A 16,758-nucleotide genomic window follows, 5' to 3' on the forward strand; every position below is an offset into this window, starting at 1 on the left:
TTATAAGATCTGTCATACCCACTCATCTTGGAAGCAAAAATATTCTCAATTACGCTTAGCAAGAAGCAGCAATTATGACTGTTCTTTCCAATCCCAACAACCCCGGTCAAGGGAAGAAATCCAACAATGAGACTGCCACCAATATCGAACCGGACGAGCTTCAACCATCCCATCTTGAACACTATGGTCCACTAGCACACGTGAATACTGTGGAGTCCCGACTGCCTGCCTTTGCAGGCGAATTGCAGCCAGGTCTCTATCGGACGCCCAAGCTTCGAAAGTTTGCAAATCCAGCACCCCTAGGTCTCTCTGGCTTTGCCCTGACCACATTTGTACTGGGGTGTATCAACATGGGCACACGGAATATTACAGAGCCTAATATGGTTGTTGGTGTTGCATATGCTTATGGCGGGCTTGTTCAGCTTCTCGCTGGCATGTGGTAAGTAATTTCATATTGCATGTGCGTTATGAAGTGACCTAAATCTGACTGACCTGTCTTTTTAATAGGGAAATGGCTGCTGGAAACACATTTGGCGCTACCGCTCTATCTTCATACGGAGGCTTTTGGATCTCTCTAGGCATCACTTTTACCCCTGGATTCCAAATCATGTCAGAGCTTAAGAAGGCTGATAACGGGTCAACCGACATGTTCTATGACTCGTATGGGTTGTATCTTATGGTAAGTAACTTTTCTCATGTAAATCACGCTTTATTATCATGCCTAACAACTCCTAGGGCTGGTTTGTGTTCACATTTCTGCTCCTCACGTGCACTGTCAAATCCACTGCGGTGTTCTTTTCCCTTTTCCTTTCTGTAGATATAGCGTTCTTGCTACTTGGGATTGGACACCTCCATCGCGATTCTCAGGGAATGCCTAATCCGCAAATCCTCACAGCTGGCGGTTTATTTGCTCTCATTGCTGCCTTTTTGGCGTGGTATTCTGCCTTGGCAGGTATCGCGGACGACAGCAACAGCTTTTTCATCATTCCTGTCTTTCACTTCCCGTGGTCTGAGAAAAGAAGGGCTTCCAGACAGGAAGCTTCTGCTGTTGTTTAGTGTATGATTGGATTTTGGGAAACTGCTCTGGGAAACCCCCGGAGCCTGGGGGGGGGGGTTGGCCATACTATAAACACTAAAGACTTGTATAATTATCCCGATAAAATTTACAGAGCCCAATTAGAAAGCTCCTTAGCCACTCACATGTGCATGTGAGTAGAGCTAGCATACTCAATTTTATCCCAAAAGATCTAGGATTAACAAATTCACTATAATAATCCATACTGTGGCAACAAAGAAGCCGGAATATCTCTATTGCTCCCCGGACCATGGTGGATGATGGCTTCTCAATGTTCAACAGTGATGAAAAGGCCACTCAATGACGTATCTCGGCCGAATATGCGTTAACGTTAAGCACCGAGCTTGCCGATGGTACTGGTTTCTACCTATGAACCCACCAATTAAAATAGATTTCGATGAGCCCCATTATTTCAAGCATCATAGCCCTGCAAATTATAAAAGCAGCTTATCTTCCCTAGTTTCTTTCATATTTACTCACAGTCTGTGCCAATTACTTCCATTTGTCTTCAGTTTTCTGTGTGCTTCACCAACCATGACGTCTCCACAGGACAACCAATCGGATAACAAGCCGACCGCCAAGCTCACTCCATTTACATATGAAAACGATGTGTATCAGGCCGGTCGCAAGGGCCAGAAACCCTCGATCACCTTCAACTGCTTCGAGTGGGAAACCCTAGCCAAAGGTCGCCTCTCGGCAGATTCATACGGATATGTTTGGGGGTCCGCCGGAACCCGTGAAACGGACGACAACAACAAGAAAGCCTTCAAAAAATGGGGGATCGTGCCGTCACGTATGGTCAAGAGCGACTTCCCGGACCTAAAAACCAAGCTTTTTGGCGAGACGTACGATTATCCGATTGCAATGGCACCGGTGGGCGTGCAGCGGATTTTCCACCCGGATGGGGAGACGGCGAGTGCAAAGGCTGCTGAGAAAGAAGATGTCACCTACATCCTCAGCACCGCATCCGCCACGAACATCGAAGATGTTGCAAAGGCCAATGGGGATGGGTCTCGTTGGTACCAGCTCTACTGGCCTACGAATGAGAACAATGACATCACGGTGAGCCTGTTGTCAAGAGCGAAGGCAGCGGGTTACAAGGTGTTGGTCGTCACCTTGGATACGTACATTCTTGGATGGCGTCCTAGCGATCTCAACAACGCCTACAATCCTTTCATTCGTCCAGACGACATCGGTGTCGCAATAGGATTCTCTGACCCTGTATACCGCCGCAAGTTTGAAAAAGAGCATGGGAAACCCATCGAGGAGGATCTCGAAACTGCAGCCACAGAGTGGGCGCATACCGTATTCCCCGGTGTTAGTCACGGCTGGGAAGATCTTAAATTCCTTCAGGAGCATTGGGATGGTCCAATTGTTCTGAAAGGAATCCAGACGGTAGCGGACGCGAAGAAAGCTGTGGAATGTGGTGTCCAAGGAATTGTCGTCTCCAACCATGGCGGTCGACAACAAGATGGAGGTATTGCGTCTTTGGATGTTTTGCCGGAGATTGTGGACGCCGTGGGAGATGATTTGGAAATTATCTTTGACTCGGGTGTGCGCTGCGGTGCTGATATCCTAAGGGCGTTAGCGCTTGGTGCAAAGATGGTCCTGATTGGTCGTCCATACATCTATGGGTTGGCCATTCAAGGTGAGGCGGGAGTACGCCATGTGCTGAAGAGTCTCCTAGGAGATCTTAACCTGACCCTCCACCTGTCAGGAATCAAGTCGGTATCTCCTGAGCATCTTAATCGATCAGTACTGCGTCGGACTGATAACTAGAGATCTGACAACTGGGCAATTATGATGTATGATAGAAATTCCATTTTTAATAGTTCGAATATATTGAATTCCGTTTTCGAGTCTGTTAGATTCACTTTTCGTATACTCTATAGCCGAGTACTATATATAGATATATTAAAATCCAAGGGTAAACCCGGAGGAATTTGTGTTATGAAGGTGCGTTTCAAGTGAGGAAGGTTCTAACCTTCCAAGTCTTGGAAGTGCTCAGGTGAGAGTGTTTATGCATAAGGTTTGGGGACTGCCTTCTGTCCGTTGAGACTCATAGTTTAATGTGGTCAACCGATCCTCTTCCTCTTCATCTTCTAATTCCATATTGGTCGGCATCTGATGGGATATATACTCCCAAGATCGACATGTCGTAGCACAAACTGGTGGGACAGATATTTCATTGCGTAAGTTTCCTTGAAAAAAAAAAAAAAACAGCTGCTTATTTCAGGATACTACAGGCACCAGATCATATCCTTAATCGTAAATGGTAATCTTAGAAACTTGCTTGAGATTCTGAGGTTTTTTTTTCGCCAGCGCATCGGTTAGTATCTGGAATGCTCCTCGGACTTACATAGTAGGGTGTGACAGCATAGTTGAAAATCTTGACTGCAGCTCTGTGTTCAGACTCTCCTCTCAAGTCTGAGGTGGTCTAATGGGGAAGGGTCCAAAAGGATGCAACAGTGTTCCACGAGATAACACGGACCTCCACGAGATTGAATAGTAGGTAAGATGATGCCTGGGTCCCCAGGAAATTATGTACGTGGGGGTGTCAAAGGTGTATTGACACCCCCTATATTCGCCATAAAAACGCTAACGAATAATATATTTGTTCAGCCTCTCGTTTCTCATCGAATTTTGATAATGAAGAGCTGAAGATCGCGATTTTGTTATAGCTATGGAAGCTTGTCAATAGATTTCTCTGCATGTTCACAGGTACTTTCAGGCAGTAATAAAGATTGCCAAGGGGGAACACCTATCCACCACCCTCCAATTCTCCGGCAGATCACGCTCCTCAGGATCTCCTGCCACAACCCTTAGTTGGGGCATTTGATGGTCATAAAGGTATAAGTAATTATAATACCACCTTCAAGTTCCGTTTTATTGAATTCGTATAATTGTTATTTATCGAGGTTGCATTTGTGTTAAATAAACGGAGTAGTAACTACATATAGATAGATCTATCATGGGAGTATAAAATTATAACAAAATGATAGAATGACCAATCAAAGGAGGGCCAGTTAAACCAATTAAAAAACAGTTAGAAAAGAAAGCTTTGATCTAATACATAGAAAATGATAATTGCAAGATTTCTGCAATTCAGCTAGTGACTCCTTACAGACGTGGTCATCCTGTAGTAAAACTGAGGATTGCTTGAAGGTTTATAGATAGGCCAAAAGCGGCTTTTGGTGGCGAAACTTCAAGTACTCAGCTTCAATAATGGGGAACTTAGTGCCGTGAAATCGGGTTTGTACCTTTCAAATTGGCTACATTAGTATATAAAAGACACTAGAGCTGTTAGAATTTGCAATGGATCTGTAATGAATTTGCAGAGGCTAACCGCGGTAAAATATTATTTCTTTTCCTTGGTTAATTCACAGTTTATCACGAGATTAGGCATTGGCGCTCTCATATAAGCTTGACCAAAAACTTTTATCTGATTATTCTTGTCCTCAACGAGCTCAGGGTCGGTTGACGACTAACCACAACAATGGGGTTTGGGGAAGACATTTTGTCCATGTCTACAGTTCCAAAGATCATTCTAGGCTTCTTAACCCTTTTTATGCTCAAATTTGCCTATCAAATTGTGTATTATCATTTCTTTCATCCTCTCTCCGTCTTCCCAGGACCTTTTTGGGGAGGTGTGACCAGGCTTTGGCTTGCATGGCATAGCTTGATGCGAACAGAAGTACCGACAATATATGCCTTAGCTCGAAAATATGGTTAGTGATATATTCGTTTCGTTTTGGCTGACAATAAATCCTCGCATTCATTGATTTCATTGCTCAACTGGAACAAAAATCAGGACCTGTTGTACGAATCACCCCTACACTTTTGTTGGTCAGTGACCCCGAAAAACTTCCAGATATCTACCACCGTAATGCAGACAAAACGGAATTTTATATTACTGGAAGTCTTGGAGAAACCGAGAGTTTGTTCAATATTCGATCACACAAAGCTCATGCAGCCTTGAAAAAGAAACTTGCGGGGCCTGTGAGTTTAAATCCTCTATTACACAAGGGCCTATCAATTTATAACTCTGTTAGTACAGTTTCAGCAACGTCAAGAAGATGGAGCCATTGATTGATGATAGAATCACTAACTGGCTGAACACGCTGGATGTGAACTTCGTTCAAACTGGTATTACATTCGACTTTACATACTGGGCCTAGTAAGCACCTCAAAATCTAATTAGGCACATGTCTAGTTTTTTTGGGCTAATAAAAATAAAATGGCAGTTACATCGCATATGATATCATGAGTGACATTGGGTTTGGTGCTCCGTTTGGCTTTGTCGAGCAAGGCAAGGATGTTGGCGGTGTTATCCAAGGTGTCCGCAATGGTTTTCCGCACTTTGGAGTTCTTAGCCGCCTACATCCCTTCACAAGATGGGTGAAGACAACACCCTTGAAGAGATTCCTCGTTGCCTCACCTAGTCATCCATCGGGTATCGGTGTTCTTATGCGCTTCCGCGATAAACTCATCGACAAGCGCCTACAAGATCTCCAAACAAGCAAAGATCTTGGTCGGATCGATCTCCTTCAGACCTTCCTTAATGCCAGGACTGAGGATGATATGCCTCTAGATATAGAGAACGTCCGTGCAGAGGTGCTGATTGTGTTAATCGCCGGGGCTGATACCACCGGAACAACTTTCCAATCACTAATTCAATTACTGCTTGCTAACCCAGACGTGCACAAGCGTATAATGGAAGAGATCGACTCGGCAGCTCGGAACGGTCTTATATCCGATATGCCCCAGTACAGTGAAGTTGTCGAGAATCTTCCATATTACACTGCTTGCATTCGCGAAACCTTGCGCCTTCTCCCACCTGCGCCTTCTATCATTCCGCGTTGTGTGTCAGCACCGGGTATGAGTCTTTACGGAAAGTTTGTACCGGCAGGAACAGAGATCACATCTCATCCATGGATCGTCCATCGAGATCGCGAACTGTATGGTGAAGATGCAGATGAGTTCCGTCCGGAGCGCTGGCTGGATCAGGAGCGAGAAACGTTGTATAAAAAGTACGACTTGTCGTTTGGGTATGGAGCCCGAGTTTGTCTCGGGAAAAATATTGCAATGATGGAATTGCTCAAGGGCCCGTTGCAGGTATGTGCTGTTTTCCTGCCTGACCTGTTCCAACAAGTTTGAGCCTAATTAATGTCGAGCAGTTTTTACGTCAGTTCCAATTTGAAGTCGTGCCCAGTAAACCAACTGCAAAGTTTACGGTCGGCGGTGGAGTAGGACACTGGACTGATATGTGGGTTACAATCTCCAAGCGGTCTTCGACGAGTCAAGGAGTTTATATTCCATCGCCACGGACGACAGAAACTACATCCGTGAAGAGGAACATCAATCGTGACCACAGCAGCAGTAGTATTTTAGCCGCTGAATAGTTGTTCCAAGAGACGGGATGGTACCAGTTTCAAGTCTCATCGCGGAATAAATTTGTCAGTGTGTAGGGGGTGCGAGGCGGCCCTAGGAGTTGATATTATGGGTTGCCAGCATGTCTATGCCAACTGTGGCTGTTGGGAGATTGAAATTCTCGGTTTTATTATTTTAGAGAGTTGCATACTACTGACAACCATAAATTGTCAAACTATAAGGTCTCTGTCAGAACATTCTAAGTAGACAATTTGCTTATTTTGACCACAAAGGTTACGTCTCGAACACCGCACGAAAGTGCAATTTAGCTTAAGTATATTCCATGAAGCAGATGGTCAAATGACAAACCATCTTAGGTTGAAGCTTTACCGAAATAACATATCTCTTGAAATTCTCCAGCGAAGTAGTTACAGCACCAGCAGGGACGTTCTGGTGAGTTTTCGCTTTTCAACACTTTCCCGGTGTATGTAAACTATAACCAACAATCGAAGAGCAAGTGTCATCTAGGCTCTGCATAAAAACGTCAGAATGGCAGATTCAACCGTGAGCCATATAAATTGAAGGGGAATAGCCAGAGGAAAAGAGCAGTAAGCTACGCTAGCCTCCAGGTGCTGCATAATGCTTCTATGGTGATTTTCACGTTCTAGGAGGTCAATATTCCCACTCACGAGTATAAGTATAGCCAAATAAAATATATTTCATATTCAATAGAAAGGGCCAGTGCGGGGTCAACCAAAGGAGGTAATTCTCGTCTAGATCCCCGCCCTGTCTAATCAAGGTGAGTGCCTAGCCGGGCCAGCTCAAAGGAGAATCAGAGAGATCACAAGTCGCGCGATCCTTGTGCGGGTTACTTCAGCTGATTGGCTTGTAGCACTCATCTTCCCTGGCAGAAATTCCCACTTCTAAAAGTGGTTGTATAGCTGTCTCATGCATAAGACCCGGGTTGGCAAACTAGCCCCCAGCTCCTATTTTTCAGCACACCGCTCTTCCTCTAGTCATTCTTTTACTTTGTTAAGTTGGTTTTCTTCTCTTGATGGCTCATTCACTGAATCAGCTCCATTTTCAAACATTCCAAACGCAAAACCACGACCACCAGCGATATGAATTACGAGGTTGAAGAAGAAATTACCGCATTCTTCGAGAAGACTACAACGACTCGCTCGGCCTGTGACAACTATGCGAGTAAGCATCTTCGTGGCAATGTCACTCCAGTCGACGTGCAAGGTGTGTGTAGCTATACCGTCTATGCTGGTCCAAACGCCGAATTTGTCGTGCAGTATCGTCTGAAGTCGCTAGCGCTGAACATGGACATTATGAACCTCGTCAAAGCCATTTACGGTACCTTGACACTCCATATCTCTTTCAAGGGAGAGATTGGGGAACCCCATGAGAGTAAAGAGCCGCTTTACATATACGTGATGAACCGAATGCCAGGCATCTCGCACCTGGCTTTCATCCTAGCCCATAACGGTGATGTACCTGAAAACTCACTCGAATTTTCTCGCTGGCGCCAAAATATTGTGGCTGACAACGCAAAGTATGTGATTCATCTCCATGTGCTATATACAAAATTGCTGTTTATATGTCTTCTACATAGATTTTTTGCTCTATCTTGGAAAGGTCCTCAGGATGTTGATCAAACGTATCGCGAGAGCCTAACCCATCAGTACGAAAGAGACCTGAATTTGTTACTTGCTTCTCTCCCAATTCGATTCCACTCATTGATCAAGAAGTCTCTTGACTCGTTGCCAGCCATCTTTTCAGTTCCCATGGTGCTACTACACAATGATTTGGCGCCTTCAACATGCTGGTGGACGAAAATTCTTGCAATCTGCTCGGTGTGATTGATTGGGCTGAAGCTGAGATTGCTCCATTCGGCATAAATCTCTATGCTCATGATCGTTTGATAAGCAAGATCCACTTGAAACATGGCTGGTCAAGGTATGACGATTATTGCCTTTTGGATGAGATCTTCTGGAGCACGTTCAGCCAAGAAAATGGAGTGAACAATGAAACTATCAAAACTATCAAAGCCGCAAGGATCGCTAGAGTACTGTTGTGGCTTGGCTTCACCAGTCGTCTTCCGAATGAGCCGAAGCCAGTACTGATTTCTGATGATGATGAAAATGGAGCATATGGCATGCGTGATTTAGACGGGCTTTTGATCAACCCAGCTACGAGATTCACGGACTTGGTATGATCAGATGAACTAGAGAGAAAAGAGGACTTAAATGACTAGGCAACTGGATACAAAACATAGCACTAAATGATACCGGCCACAGCAAGACCGGCTTTCACATCGGATACAGCTTGACAGACACAAGATGGAATACTCAAAGGATGCCCCATTGTATGGGGTAAGTGCCCCGGCGGATTACGACCGGGTGCTGTAGAGCGCGTGCAGAAACAAGCACCGAATCAAGTATATCAACTCCCAGGCCCCTACAATACAACTTGTACAAAATCACACCGCAGCTATGCTCGAAGCAATAATTTGACGATTGGGAAGCAATTGCTGTGAAGCATTTAGGGGATTAAAGCTACACAACCTGGTTGACGAGAAGGTGTCGCGTCCTCGCCGTGCTGATCGAGATGCAGGACGGTGGGTTGACCTCGTGAGCTGGCAGAGTAAAAGTAATTGAGGATAGATAGTGTAGATAGTAATATCAAGGATATACTTCCTTCAGCAAAACGCCTCATCATCCGGTTTCAATCACTGCAAAACAGATTCTCAGCAGCCCTATGACCCGTAGTGATACAAGCCCAAGAGTAACCATTGGTATCAGTAACAACTCCAGCGCCAACATCATATTGAGCACATGTCGTTGTGCCAACATACTGCTGCAGCCAATCAACAATATCACGGCCTAAGTTGATGTCTTCACCCCTGTTAGGCGACACCCGACAAGACATAGCAGCATTCGGTCTAGCAAGGGCAGACAAGTCGACCGACGATGTAGTCTTGAAATTATCCCGATGCAGTTGATCAAGAATACCACGCACCGTACTACCAGGATGATCACAGACATGGATATGAATCTGCTCCTCAGAGCGGGTCGAGACACTGTTTATCGCCAGTGTTCCCGTATCCCTAATCTGTCTGTTTCTGAGTGTATCCTGACCAAGCCGGAAGCCGCCGTCCACGTCAGCAGCTGAACTTAATTGCAGAATGCCCGGTATCAAATCTGTAGTTGTAATCAAGTCCCCACCACCGAGCACTACCCATGAAGGGGACTGGTGGGGCTGAGGCGGGCCAGCGCTAATTGAAGGGCTGGCGATACAATTTGTTTGTGTTCCCGCTTGGAAGTCGCGAATGCACCGACACAGACTAGAGAACCAGATGTAGCAGCCGTTGCATTCGGAGTTGGCATCGACACAGCCCGAGTAACATTGAGAGAGTTCTGATCGTGGCATCACGGGTGATGCGGGTGGCGGAGGGTTACAGGTGATAGGACATTGTCCTGCCGGTGTAACGCAGACCAGGTCAGTGGGTGATGGTGGGAAAGTTGATGGACATGCACAGCCGCTCACGTCCATCTTGGCAATGTCATCTGAAGTACACAGGTTTGGTCCCTGTACGATGCCAACGAGGCCGTTGCTCGTGCCATTTGTAAAATTGAGAGTTTCCTGCCCGGAGATCGGGGATGCTAGGAAGACCAAGACGGTGAATGGAATGCAAGTATCATAGATCTTCATTGTAATGAATTGGGGGTCAATTGAGAGCAAGTGAAATACCCAGCAATCTACATTGCCGTACAGTGTGAATATTTATAGGAAAAATGAATAAAAGCCATGATGTAAATCTGCCGTATAGATGGGTGCCCTATCAACATCGCCTTTAATGGGGCCGGCTCTCGTTTCCGCAGAGCTTCCAAGGCTATAAATCTCGACGTCCAATGAAGATTTATTTCTCAATAGGCACATTGGATCATCGCCGCATAAAATTGCCGTCGTACTGTTTGTTGAACACTGAGACCCGGGGGAGCCGAACATTGAGGATTTGGATCCAATAACCGCTGTCTTGTGCCTTGTTGTAAAAAGAGGCGGAAAAGTGTCGCGAGAGATTTTTTGAAGAAATCCTTGGTCAGAATGAGAGATCTGAATAGCAAACCCACAATCCTAGGGTCCGAATTTCGGCCACCTCAAAATGAGCTCTCACCTGCAAAATGACGGTTATAGTAAACATCTAGGCAGCGCAAGGCAGGATTACACATGAAAGAAGGGACAAGAAGAACAAATCTACAAAATCAAATGTACGGAAATCCATGATTTCATTTCAATATCGTCACGAGGATATAAAGACCATAAAAGCTTTTTAAAAGTTCACAACACTTAGTTGCCGAGCTTCTGGCGGGCGAAGTTGGGCAGGACAAAGCTGGCGCGGTGGATATCCTGGTTGTAGTAGCGGCAGAGCTTCTGCTCCTCCTCGGGGGTCCAGGTGCGGAGGGGCTCGCGGACGTTGCGGTTGGGGTCCTTGGAGCAGACCATGAAGCCAATCTGGCCGGAGGGGTAGGTGGGGATAGTGGTGTAGGCGTACTCGGCGACGGGGAAGACCTCCTTGCAAGACTTCTTAAGCTCGGAGATCATATCAAGGTGGAGCCATTGGTTCTCGGCTGGTATATGTAAAGCACAGCTCCGCAAAACCGAGCCCGTAAAGCGGGTTGGCTGCGGCGTTGGTGCGAAAGATAATTAGCGTTTGATCTATTTTTTGGGAGGGATGATAGAATGGGGAAGGGAATAAGCAATCAAAAAGTGATTGTTCTACGAAAGGGAATGGGCGAGAGAGAAAAAGAAAGTGACGAACAACCTTGGGTAGTGATAACACCTCCCTCGCGAAGAGCAGACTTCAGAAGCTCGAAGTAGGGCTTCTGGAAGAGGCTCTCGGCGGGACCCTCTGGGTCGGAGCTGTCAGTGATGATAACATCGAACTCGTTCTGGCGGTTCTTGAGGAACTCGAAGCCGTCACCAACGTGGGTGTGGGCATTGGGGTGCTGGAAGCCAATGGCCATGCCGGGCAGGTACTTCTTGGAAACACGGATGACAGCCTCATCGATGTCGCAAAGAGTGGCCTCCTTGACAGAGGCGTGCTTGACGACCTCACGGAGGACACCGCCGTCACCGCCACCAATGACGAGGACCTTCTCGGGGTTGGGGTGGGAGTTCATGGCGAGGTGGGTGATCATCTCCTGGTAGGAGAACTCATCACGCTCAGTGCACTGGATAACGTTGTCCAGGACGAGAACGGTACCGTAGTCGCTGCTCTCGAAGACGAGGACATCCTGGTACTTGGACTTCTCGTGGTGGATGATCTGGTTGACCTTGAGGCTCATGGCCTGACCGGGCCACATGCCGGACTTCTCAGAGAACCAGCCATCTGTAAATGAATATCAGCATCATATGTTGTTTTGTGTAGCAAATTGACCGGAAGGCGGGGTAATGGAGGGGGAGTGAAGGCATACCCTGGATGGTGGGGTGGGTGAGTTCGCTCATTTTTATGGTGAAAGAAGAGAAACGACGAGGAAAAAAAGATGTTGAGTAGAAAGAAGAAGAGAGTCTGGAGAGACGACGCATTCGAAGAAAAAGGGCACGGCGGAAGTTTGGCTGTTTTGGGCGAATTTTTTGTTTCTTTTCGGCTCAAGTGGGGAACCACTGAGCTGCCACCAACCATCCCCTAAACATCATTAGAAACAGGGCTGGACCTTCTAGTATAGGTAATATATGTTGGTTGACTTTACTAGTCCTTAATTGATTGCAATTCGGCCCAGTAGACATCCCCTATGCCCACAATTGAGTATGGACACCTCAGGGACCAATAGCGAGCCCTAGAAAGACGCTTACTCAAGCTTGACTTCGACTATAAGAAGAAAATGACCCCTCAAGCGCAAAAGGATGGCAGATAAGAGGAAAATCAAACGGTCGATTGCTTTCTAGTTACTGTACAAGCATACAGCTCCCCCAAACTGCAGAGTCTTGGGTGTATCATGCTCTGTTATACCAATCCAACCTCACTCCAAGACACAAATTCAAATAATTTACTCTTCCTCGCCACCACCCTCGAGAAGACGGCCAGGCTTGGAGTTGAGGTACTCGTTGCTAGACCATCAAATTAGCGCACCGATCGAAGCGGCTCCTACGGGCGTTCTTACCGCTCAATGGCCCAGTTCATGGCGGCGTATGCGGCAACGAAGGGGGGAACAACGTAGAGAACCTGGTGACGGAAACGACGGAAGACGTTGAAGATGGCAGCGTGGGCAGCACCGGCGAAGGGACGCTGACGGTTAGCGGACAGCGAGTAGGTGGCGATGCGCTGGGGGGTCGGGCAACCTAGAAGATGGATATTAGCGATCCGTTCGAATTGCCTTCCCCTGCATTGTTCGTCGGGATCTGGCTCCATTTTTTATCGCGATCTTCCATATCGCATGGGGGGTCGGTGTCTTGCGCATGCGTCGGGTCCGTATGAAAGGTTCAAGGGTCATTGTCAAACGTACCGAACTCGCCCCAGTTGCCGATGAAGCTATAGCAAGTAAAAAATGTCAGTTGACTGAATGAAAGACGCAGAAGCCATTTACTCCATCAAAACCCGACTCAATTGGTATCTTTTGGGGATTGCATTGTGTAGCCGGGCGGGTAACGCATCCGGGAGGCCGGTACTCAACCCACTACACCAGGAGCAAACGCGAAACGACTTACTGTCCAGTCTTAGGATCCACAGAGCCACCCATTGTGAATGATTTCGGGTAAAAAGAGAGGAGTGGGTGGAATAGGTATGGAGGTTAGCGAAATGAGTGAGGAAAAGACGAAGGTCGGGCGAAGTTGGAGGTTTGGGAAGATGGGCACTAAACCCAATCGGGAACACTCAGAGCGAGCAACGGGAAAAGCAGACATCATCTCCATCATCCGTCTTCATCAACTCGCCCTCCACCTCCAACCATGGCTCAAATGCTCCAAAATGTCTATCGCCTGGCCTTCCCCGTGGCTATTGGTGGTATGCTGATTCAAAATTCCCTTTACGATGTCAAGGGCGGCACACGAGCTGTCATCTTCGATCGAGTGTCTGGTGTGCAAGAGAAGGTTGTCAACGAAGGAACACATTTCTTGATCCCCTGGTTGCAACGCGCAATTGTCTACGATGTCCGCACAAAGCCTCGTAACATCTCAACCACGACAGGAAGTAAGGATTTGCAGATGGTCAGCTTGACGCTGCGTGTGTTGCACCGCCCGGAGGTGCCGAAGCTGCCGCAGATCTACCAGGTGTGTATCTCTTATGATCCCCAGAGATCTACCCAACCAAAAGACTAACCCAAAGCTATCCAGTCATACGGTACCGATTATGATGAGCGTGTCCTCCCCTCTATCGGAAACGAAGTCCTCAAGGCCATCGTGGCCCAGTTCGACGCCGCCGAGCTGATCACACAACGTGAGGCTGTCTCCAACCGTATCCGTACCGACTTGATGAAGCGTGCCGGACAGTTCAACATCGCGCTCGAGGATGTTTCCATTACACACATGACCTTCGGAAAGGAGTTCACGCGGGCCGTCGAGCAGAAGCAGATCGCCCAACAGGATGCCGAGCGAGCCCGATTCATCGTCGAGCGTGCCGAGCAGGAGCGCCAGGCCAACGTTATCCGCGCTGAGGGTGAAGCCCTGAGTGCCGAAATTATCAGCAAGGCCGTCGCCAAGGCTGGCAGCGGACTGATTGAGATTCGTCGTATCGAGGCCAGCAGGGAGATCGCCCAGACTCTGTCCTCGAACCCCAACGTCACTTACCTGCCCGGTGGAGGAGATGGAAAGGATGGAAACAAGGGCACTAGCATGTTGCTGGGTCTGCGGAGTTAGGGGGGCTATATGGCTGTTTCGGGGATTGATGGGCCCCGTTTTTCACAACTCATTGAATGTACCAATTAATCGCAATTTTTGCCGCGACTTGGGGCGAGCCTGGCCTCGTGGCGTGAATTTGGAGTGGTCTGAACTAAACCACCTTATCTGTAGCAATACCATACCTCACTCCACACCTTCTCTTTCTTTTGGAATATTCAATCGTATTGTTCATTAATGGGTATTTATATATCGTGATATAGAACACATCAGATCTACAAACGCCGGTACACATGCATCTGGAAGCGCATATCTTCCAAGCCTGCTCCTTCGCCAACATCATACCGCAGACGCACCGCGTCCCGTCTCCACCACCTCGAGTCCTGAGTGTATACGCATTCCCACTTACCCTTCGCCACAGACAGCAGCGTGTGGTCAAGCAAGAACTTCATCGGATAGTTTCGCTCTTGTGGTTCACCATCTGGTCCTTTTGTTCCTAACTTCAAAGTCGAATAGCTGCCAGGACTATCAACAACCAGAAGCACCGCACCAGCAGGAAGAATTTCCGTCATTTTGAGCATGAAACCGGTAGTCTTTGGCATGGAGGTAGAGAAGAGTTCATTCAAAGTGAACATGATAGGAATGAGGATAGAAGTGAAAGGAGGGGATGAGGAGGGGCCGAGGAGAATTTCTTTCAGGCCCTCTTCGGGAAGAGTCAGGACATCTGCGCGACGGAAAGCCACTGAGAATGTTTCACTGGCCACTTTCTCCGACAGCAACGGGGGACGATACTTTGTTGTCTGCGAAAATGGCACATCAGACGAAGTGATGGTTCGTGAAAGTCTCTCAACAACGTCCGACCAGTTTCCGATATCGACAGCCATGACAGACAGACTGGGTGCGCTGACATCTTCATCTTCAACCTCAGTCTTCTTCTCATCTTGAGATTCTGTCTCTTCAAGAGACACCTTGGCAACACGTTCCTCGAGCGACTGGGCTTGGGAGCCCATGTCTCTCCATGCAGCTGCAAGAGCAGTGATCTCTGCACCGGCTCCGCCACCAATTGACACAACACGTGTGCAGGGATTCTTGCTTCTAGCACGGCCTCGTGTATTTTCCTCTTCCTCTTTCATCCAGGTCAAAACTCCCTTTAATAGGCCCGCATATCCCAGTGATCGGGACGCACTCCAGCGCAAAGCATAGGCGCGCAGCAGATCCTCGCCTGCCTCGGTGAAGGCAGAGTCGAAATCGCGCTGGTAGAGAAGGCCCTTGATTGTCTGGATAAGAGATTTAATGTCTAGTTGTTCATCTTTATTTTCGGCTTGTGATTCAGCGGGGTTGGTGTCCTGGGTTGGAGATTCCGATTCTGCGACTGGGTTGCCGAGGAGGGCTGTTTTGAATACGTCCAAGAGCAGTTGCTGGAGAGTGAGAGGAATTGTGCTGACAAGGTTAAGACCTCCAGACTCTTCTTCCTCAATTTGTTCGGCGTCGGCTTTGGCTTTTTCGAGTTCGGCTTTGCGATTGGCGTGCTGTTTGTTTGCTGGCGGCGCTTGCTTTGGTTTTTGCGCTTTCGCTTTCGGACCTGGGGACCTCCTGCGGTTTCCCTGACGTGGGGCGTGAGGCATTATATATATCCGAGAATAAACTCGTTTCGTCTGGTCTTCTGTAAGGAATGTGACTATCTTTAATCCAACGTGGGGTGGAATTTTGCACTTTTTTCCTTATCGTTATCGGCGCCTCCACTATCAAGCCCTGGACCTATAAACCCTCAAGGGCCCAGCGTTCAAGTTGACTGTTGGACTTTTCTAAGGATTGTATGCGTAAAATTAAGAGAAAACAATATTCAAGAGTATATACAGCCTCGTTGCATCCTAATAGTTCATATCCATCAAGACATGTCGAGTGAGATCTATATAATGATCACTATGGAGATCCTTCTTGTCCCGGAATCAGAGTCATGAGCGCATAAAAGTCCTAAATATAAACATCGCGACACAATATTTGGGTGATAACCTTCAATGCCCTAAATCTTTTACAGTGACAGTGATTCTATGGCATCTCTATCTTACACAACATCGGCCTTGTATCTATTGACGCTGCCTCTGAGGTTGATCAAGACACTGTAGTTTCTCCAGGCAAAAACAACATATTGATAATATATAGCACTAAAGATACAATCGGAATCTTCATTTGTGAAATATCTGTTTCATAGGATGGTTAAGAAAAGGAACTATCGCCTTGGCAACATCCTAGCTTGAGCTTAGAGCAGCATGGCAATACGTAATTGAAACACCAAATCTGAAGGGTTTAGGTCTAGAAGGTATCTCCCCTCTCTTGACTCTCAGCAAGCCTCGCAAATCTAAGAAGTTATCAATGCTAGGTGTCCTTCACTGATAGAAGTATAGAACACTTTGGTCACCAGTATGGAAGAAACACTTATCCCTTCCATGGTCATATGTGATATACATATGTGAGGG

The 16,758-nt window shown here is 47.2% G+C and overlaps 9 protein-coding genes across 9 annotated transcripts; 5 read left to right on the plus strand and 4 right to left on the minus strand.

The window, feature by feature from the left end:
- Positions 1-74: 74 nt before the first annotated feature.
- On the plus strand, positions 75-1,056 carry N7479_008861 (acetate uptake transporter family protein; the record flags this gene model as incomplete). The annotated part of the gene is made up of 3 exons (XM_057256554.1): positions 75-439; positions 508-679; positions 736-1,056. 3 exons carry the CDS (start codon positions 75-77, stop codon positions 1,054-1,056), a joined length of 858 nt encoding a protein of 285 aa, XP_057104012.1.
- A 553-nt stretch (positions 1,057-1,609) lies between these two features.
- Positions 1,610-2,854, plus strand: N7479_008862 (lactate 2-monooxygenase; the record flags this gene model as incomplete). The annotated part of the gene is made up of 1 exon (XM_057256555.1): positions 1,610-2,854. One exon carries the CDS (start codon positions 1,610-1,612, stop codon positions 2,852-2,854), a length of 1,245 nt encoding a protein of 414 aa, XP_057104013.1.
- Positions 2,855-5,151: 2,297 nt separating this feature from the next.
- Positions 5,152-6,477, plus strand: N7479_008863 (cytochrome P450 monooxygenase; the record flags this gene model as incomplete). The annotated part of the gene is made up of 3 exons (XM_057256556.1): positions 5,152-5,252; positions 5,320-6,190; positions 6,253-6,477. The coding sequence occupies 3 exons, from the start codon at positions 5,152-5,154 to the stop codon at positions 6,475-6,477; spliced, it is 1,197 nt and encodes a 398-aa protein (XP_057104014.1).
- Positions 6,478-7,566: 1,089 nt separating this feature from the next.
- Positions 7,567-8,310, plus strand: N7479_008864 (uncharacterized protein; the record flags this gene model as incomplete). The annotated part of the gene is made up of 2 exons (XM_057256557.1): positions 7,567-8,003; positions 8,064-8,310. 2 exons carry the CDS (start codon positions 7,567-7,569, stop codon positions 8,308-8,310), a joined length of 684 nt encoding a protein of 227 aa, XP_057104015.1.
- Positions 8,311-9,175: 865 nt separating this feature from the next.
- On the minus strand, positions 9,176-10,162 carry N7479_008865 (uncharacterized protein; the record flags this gene model as incomplete). Its single annotated transcript, XM_057256558.1, has 1 exon — positions 9,176-10,162. One exon carries the CDS (start codon positions 10,160-10,162, stop codon positions 9,176-9,178), a length of 987 nt encoding a protein of 328 aa, XP_057104016.1.
- Positions 10,163-10,798: 636 nt separating this feature from the next.
- N7479_008866 (spermidine synthase) lies at positions 10,799-11,956 on the minus strand (the record flags this gene model as incomplete). The annotated part of the gene is made up of 3 exons (XM_057256559.1): positions 10,799-11,079; positions 11,274-11,840; positions 11,926-11,956. The coding sequence occupies 3 exons, from the start codon at positions 11,954-11,956 to the stop codon at positions 10,799-10,801; spliced, it is 879 nt and encodes a 292-aa protein (XP_057104017.1).
- A 542-nt stretch (positions 11,957-12,498) lies between these two features.
- On the minus strand, positions 12,499-13,188 carry N7479_008867 (ubiquinol--cytochrome-c reductase subunit 8; the record flags this gene model as incomplete). The annotated part of the gene is made up of 4 exons (XM_057256560.1): positions 12,499-12,559; positions 12,613-12,790; positions 12,955-12,980; positions 13,157-13,188. 4 exons carry the CDS (start codon positions 13,186-13,188, stop codon positions 12,499-12,501), a joined length of 297 nt encoding a protein of 98 aa, XP_057104018.1.
- A 208-nt stretch (positions 13,189-13,396) lies between these two features.
- phb1 (prohibitin subunit PHB1) lies at positions 13,397-14,302 on the plus strand (the record flags this gene model as incomplete). Its single annotated transcript, XM_057256561.1, has 2 exons — positions 13,397-13,717; positions 13,781-14,302. 2 exons carry the CDS (start codon positions 13,397-13,399, stop codon positions 14,300-14,302), a joined length of 843 nt encoding a protein of 280 aa, XP_057104019.1.
- Positions 14,303-14,556: 254 nt separating this feature from the next.
- N7479_008869 (25S rRNA (uracil2843-N3)-methyltransferase) lies at positions 14,557-15,906 on the minus strand (the record flags this gene model as incomplete). The annotated part of the gene is made up of 1 exon (XM_057256562.1): positions 14,557-15,906. One exon carries the CDS (start codon positions 15,904-15,906, stop codon positions 14,557-14,559), a length of 1,350 nt encoding a protein of 449 aa, XP_057104020.1.
- Positions 15,907-16,758: the final 852 nt, after the last annotated feature.

This window comes from Penicillium vulpinum (assembly GCF_028829585.1).
Source record: "Penicillium vulpinum strain IBT 29486 chromosome Unknown utg000004l_segment0_segment0, whole genome shotgun sequence".
In the NCBI taxonomy this organism is placed as follows: Eukaryota; Fungi; Ascomycota; class Eurotiomycetes; order Eurotiales; family Aspergillaceae; genus Penicillium; species Penicillium vulpinum.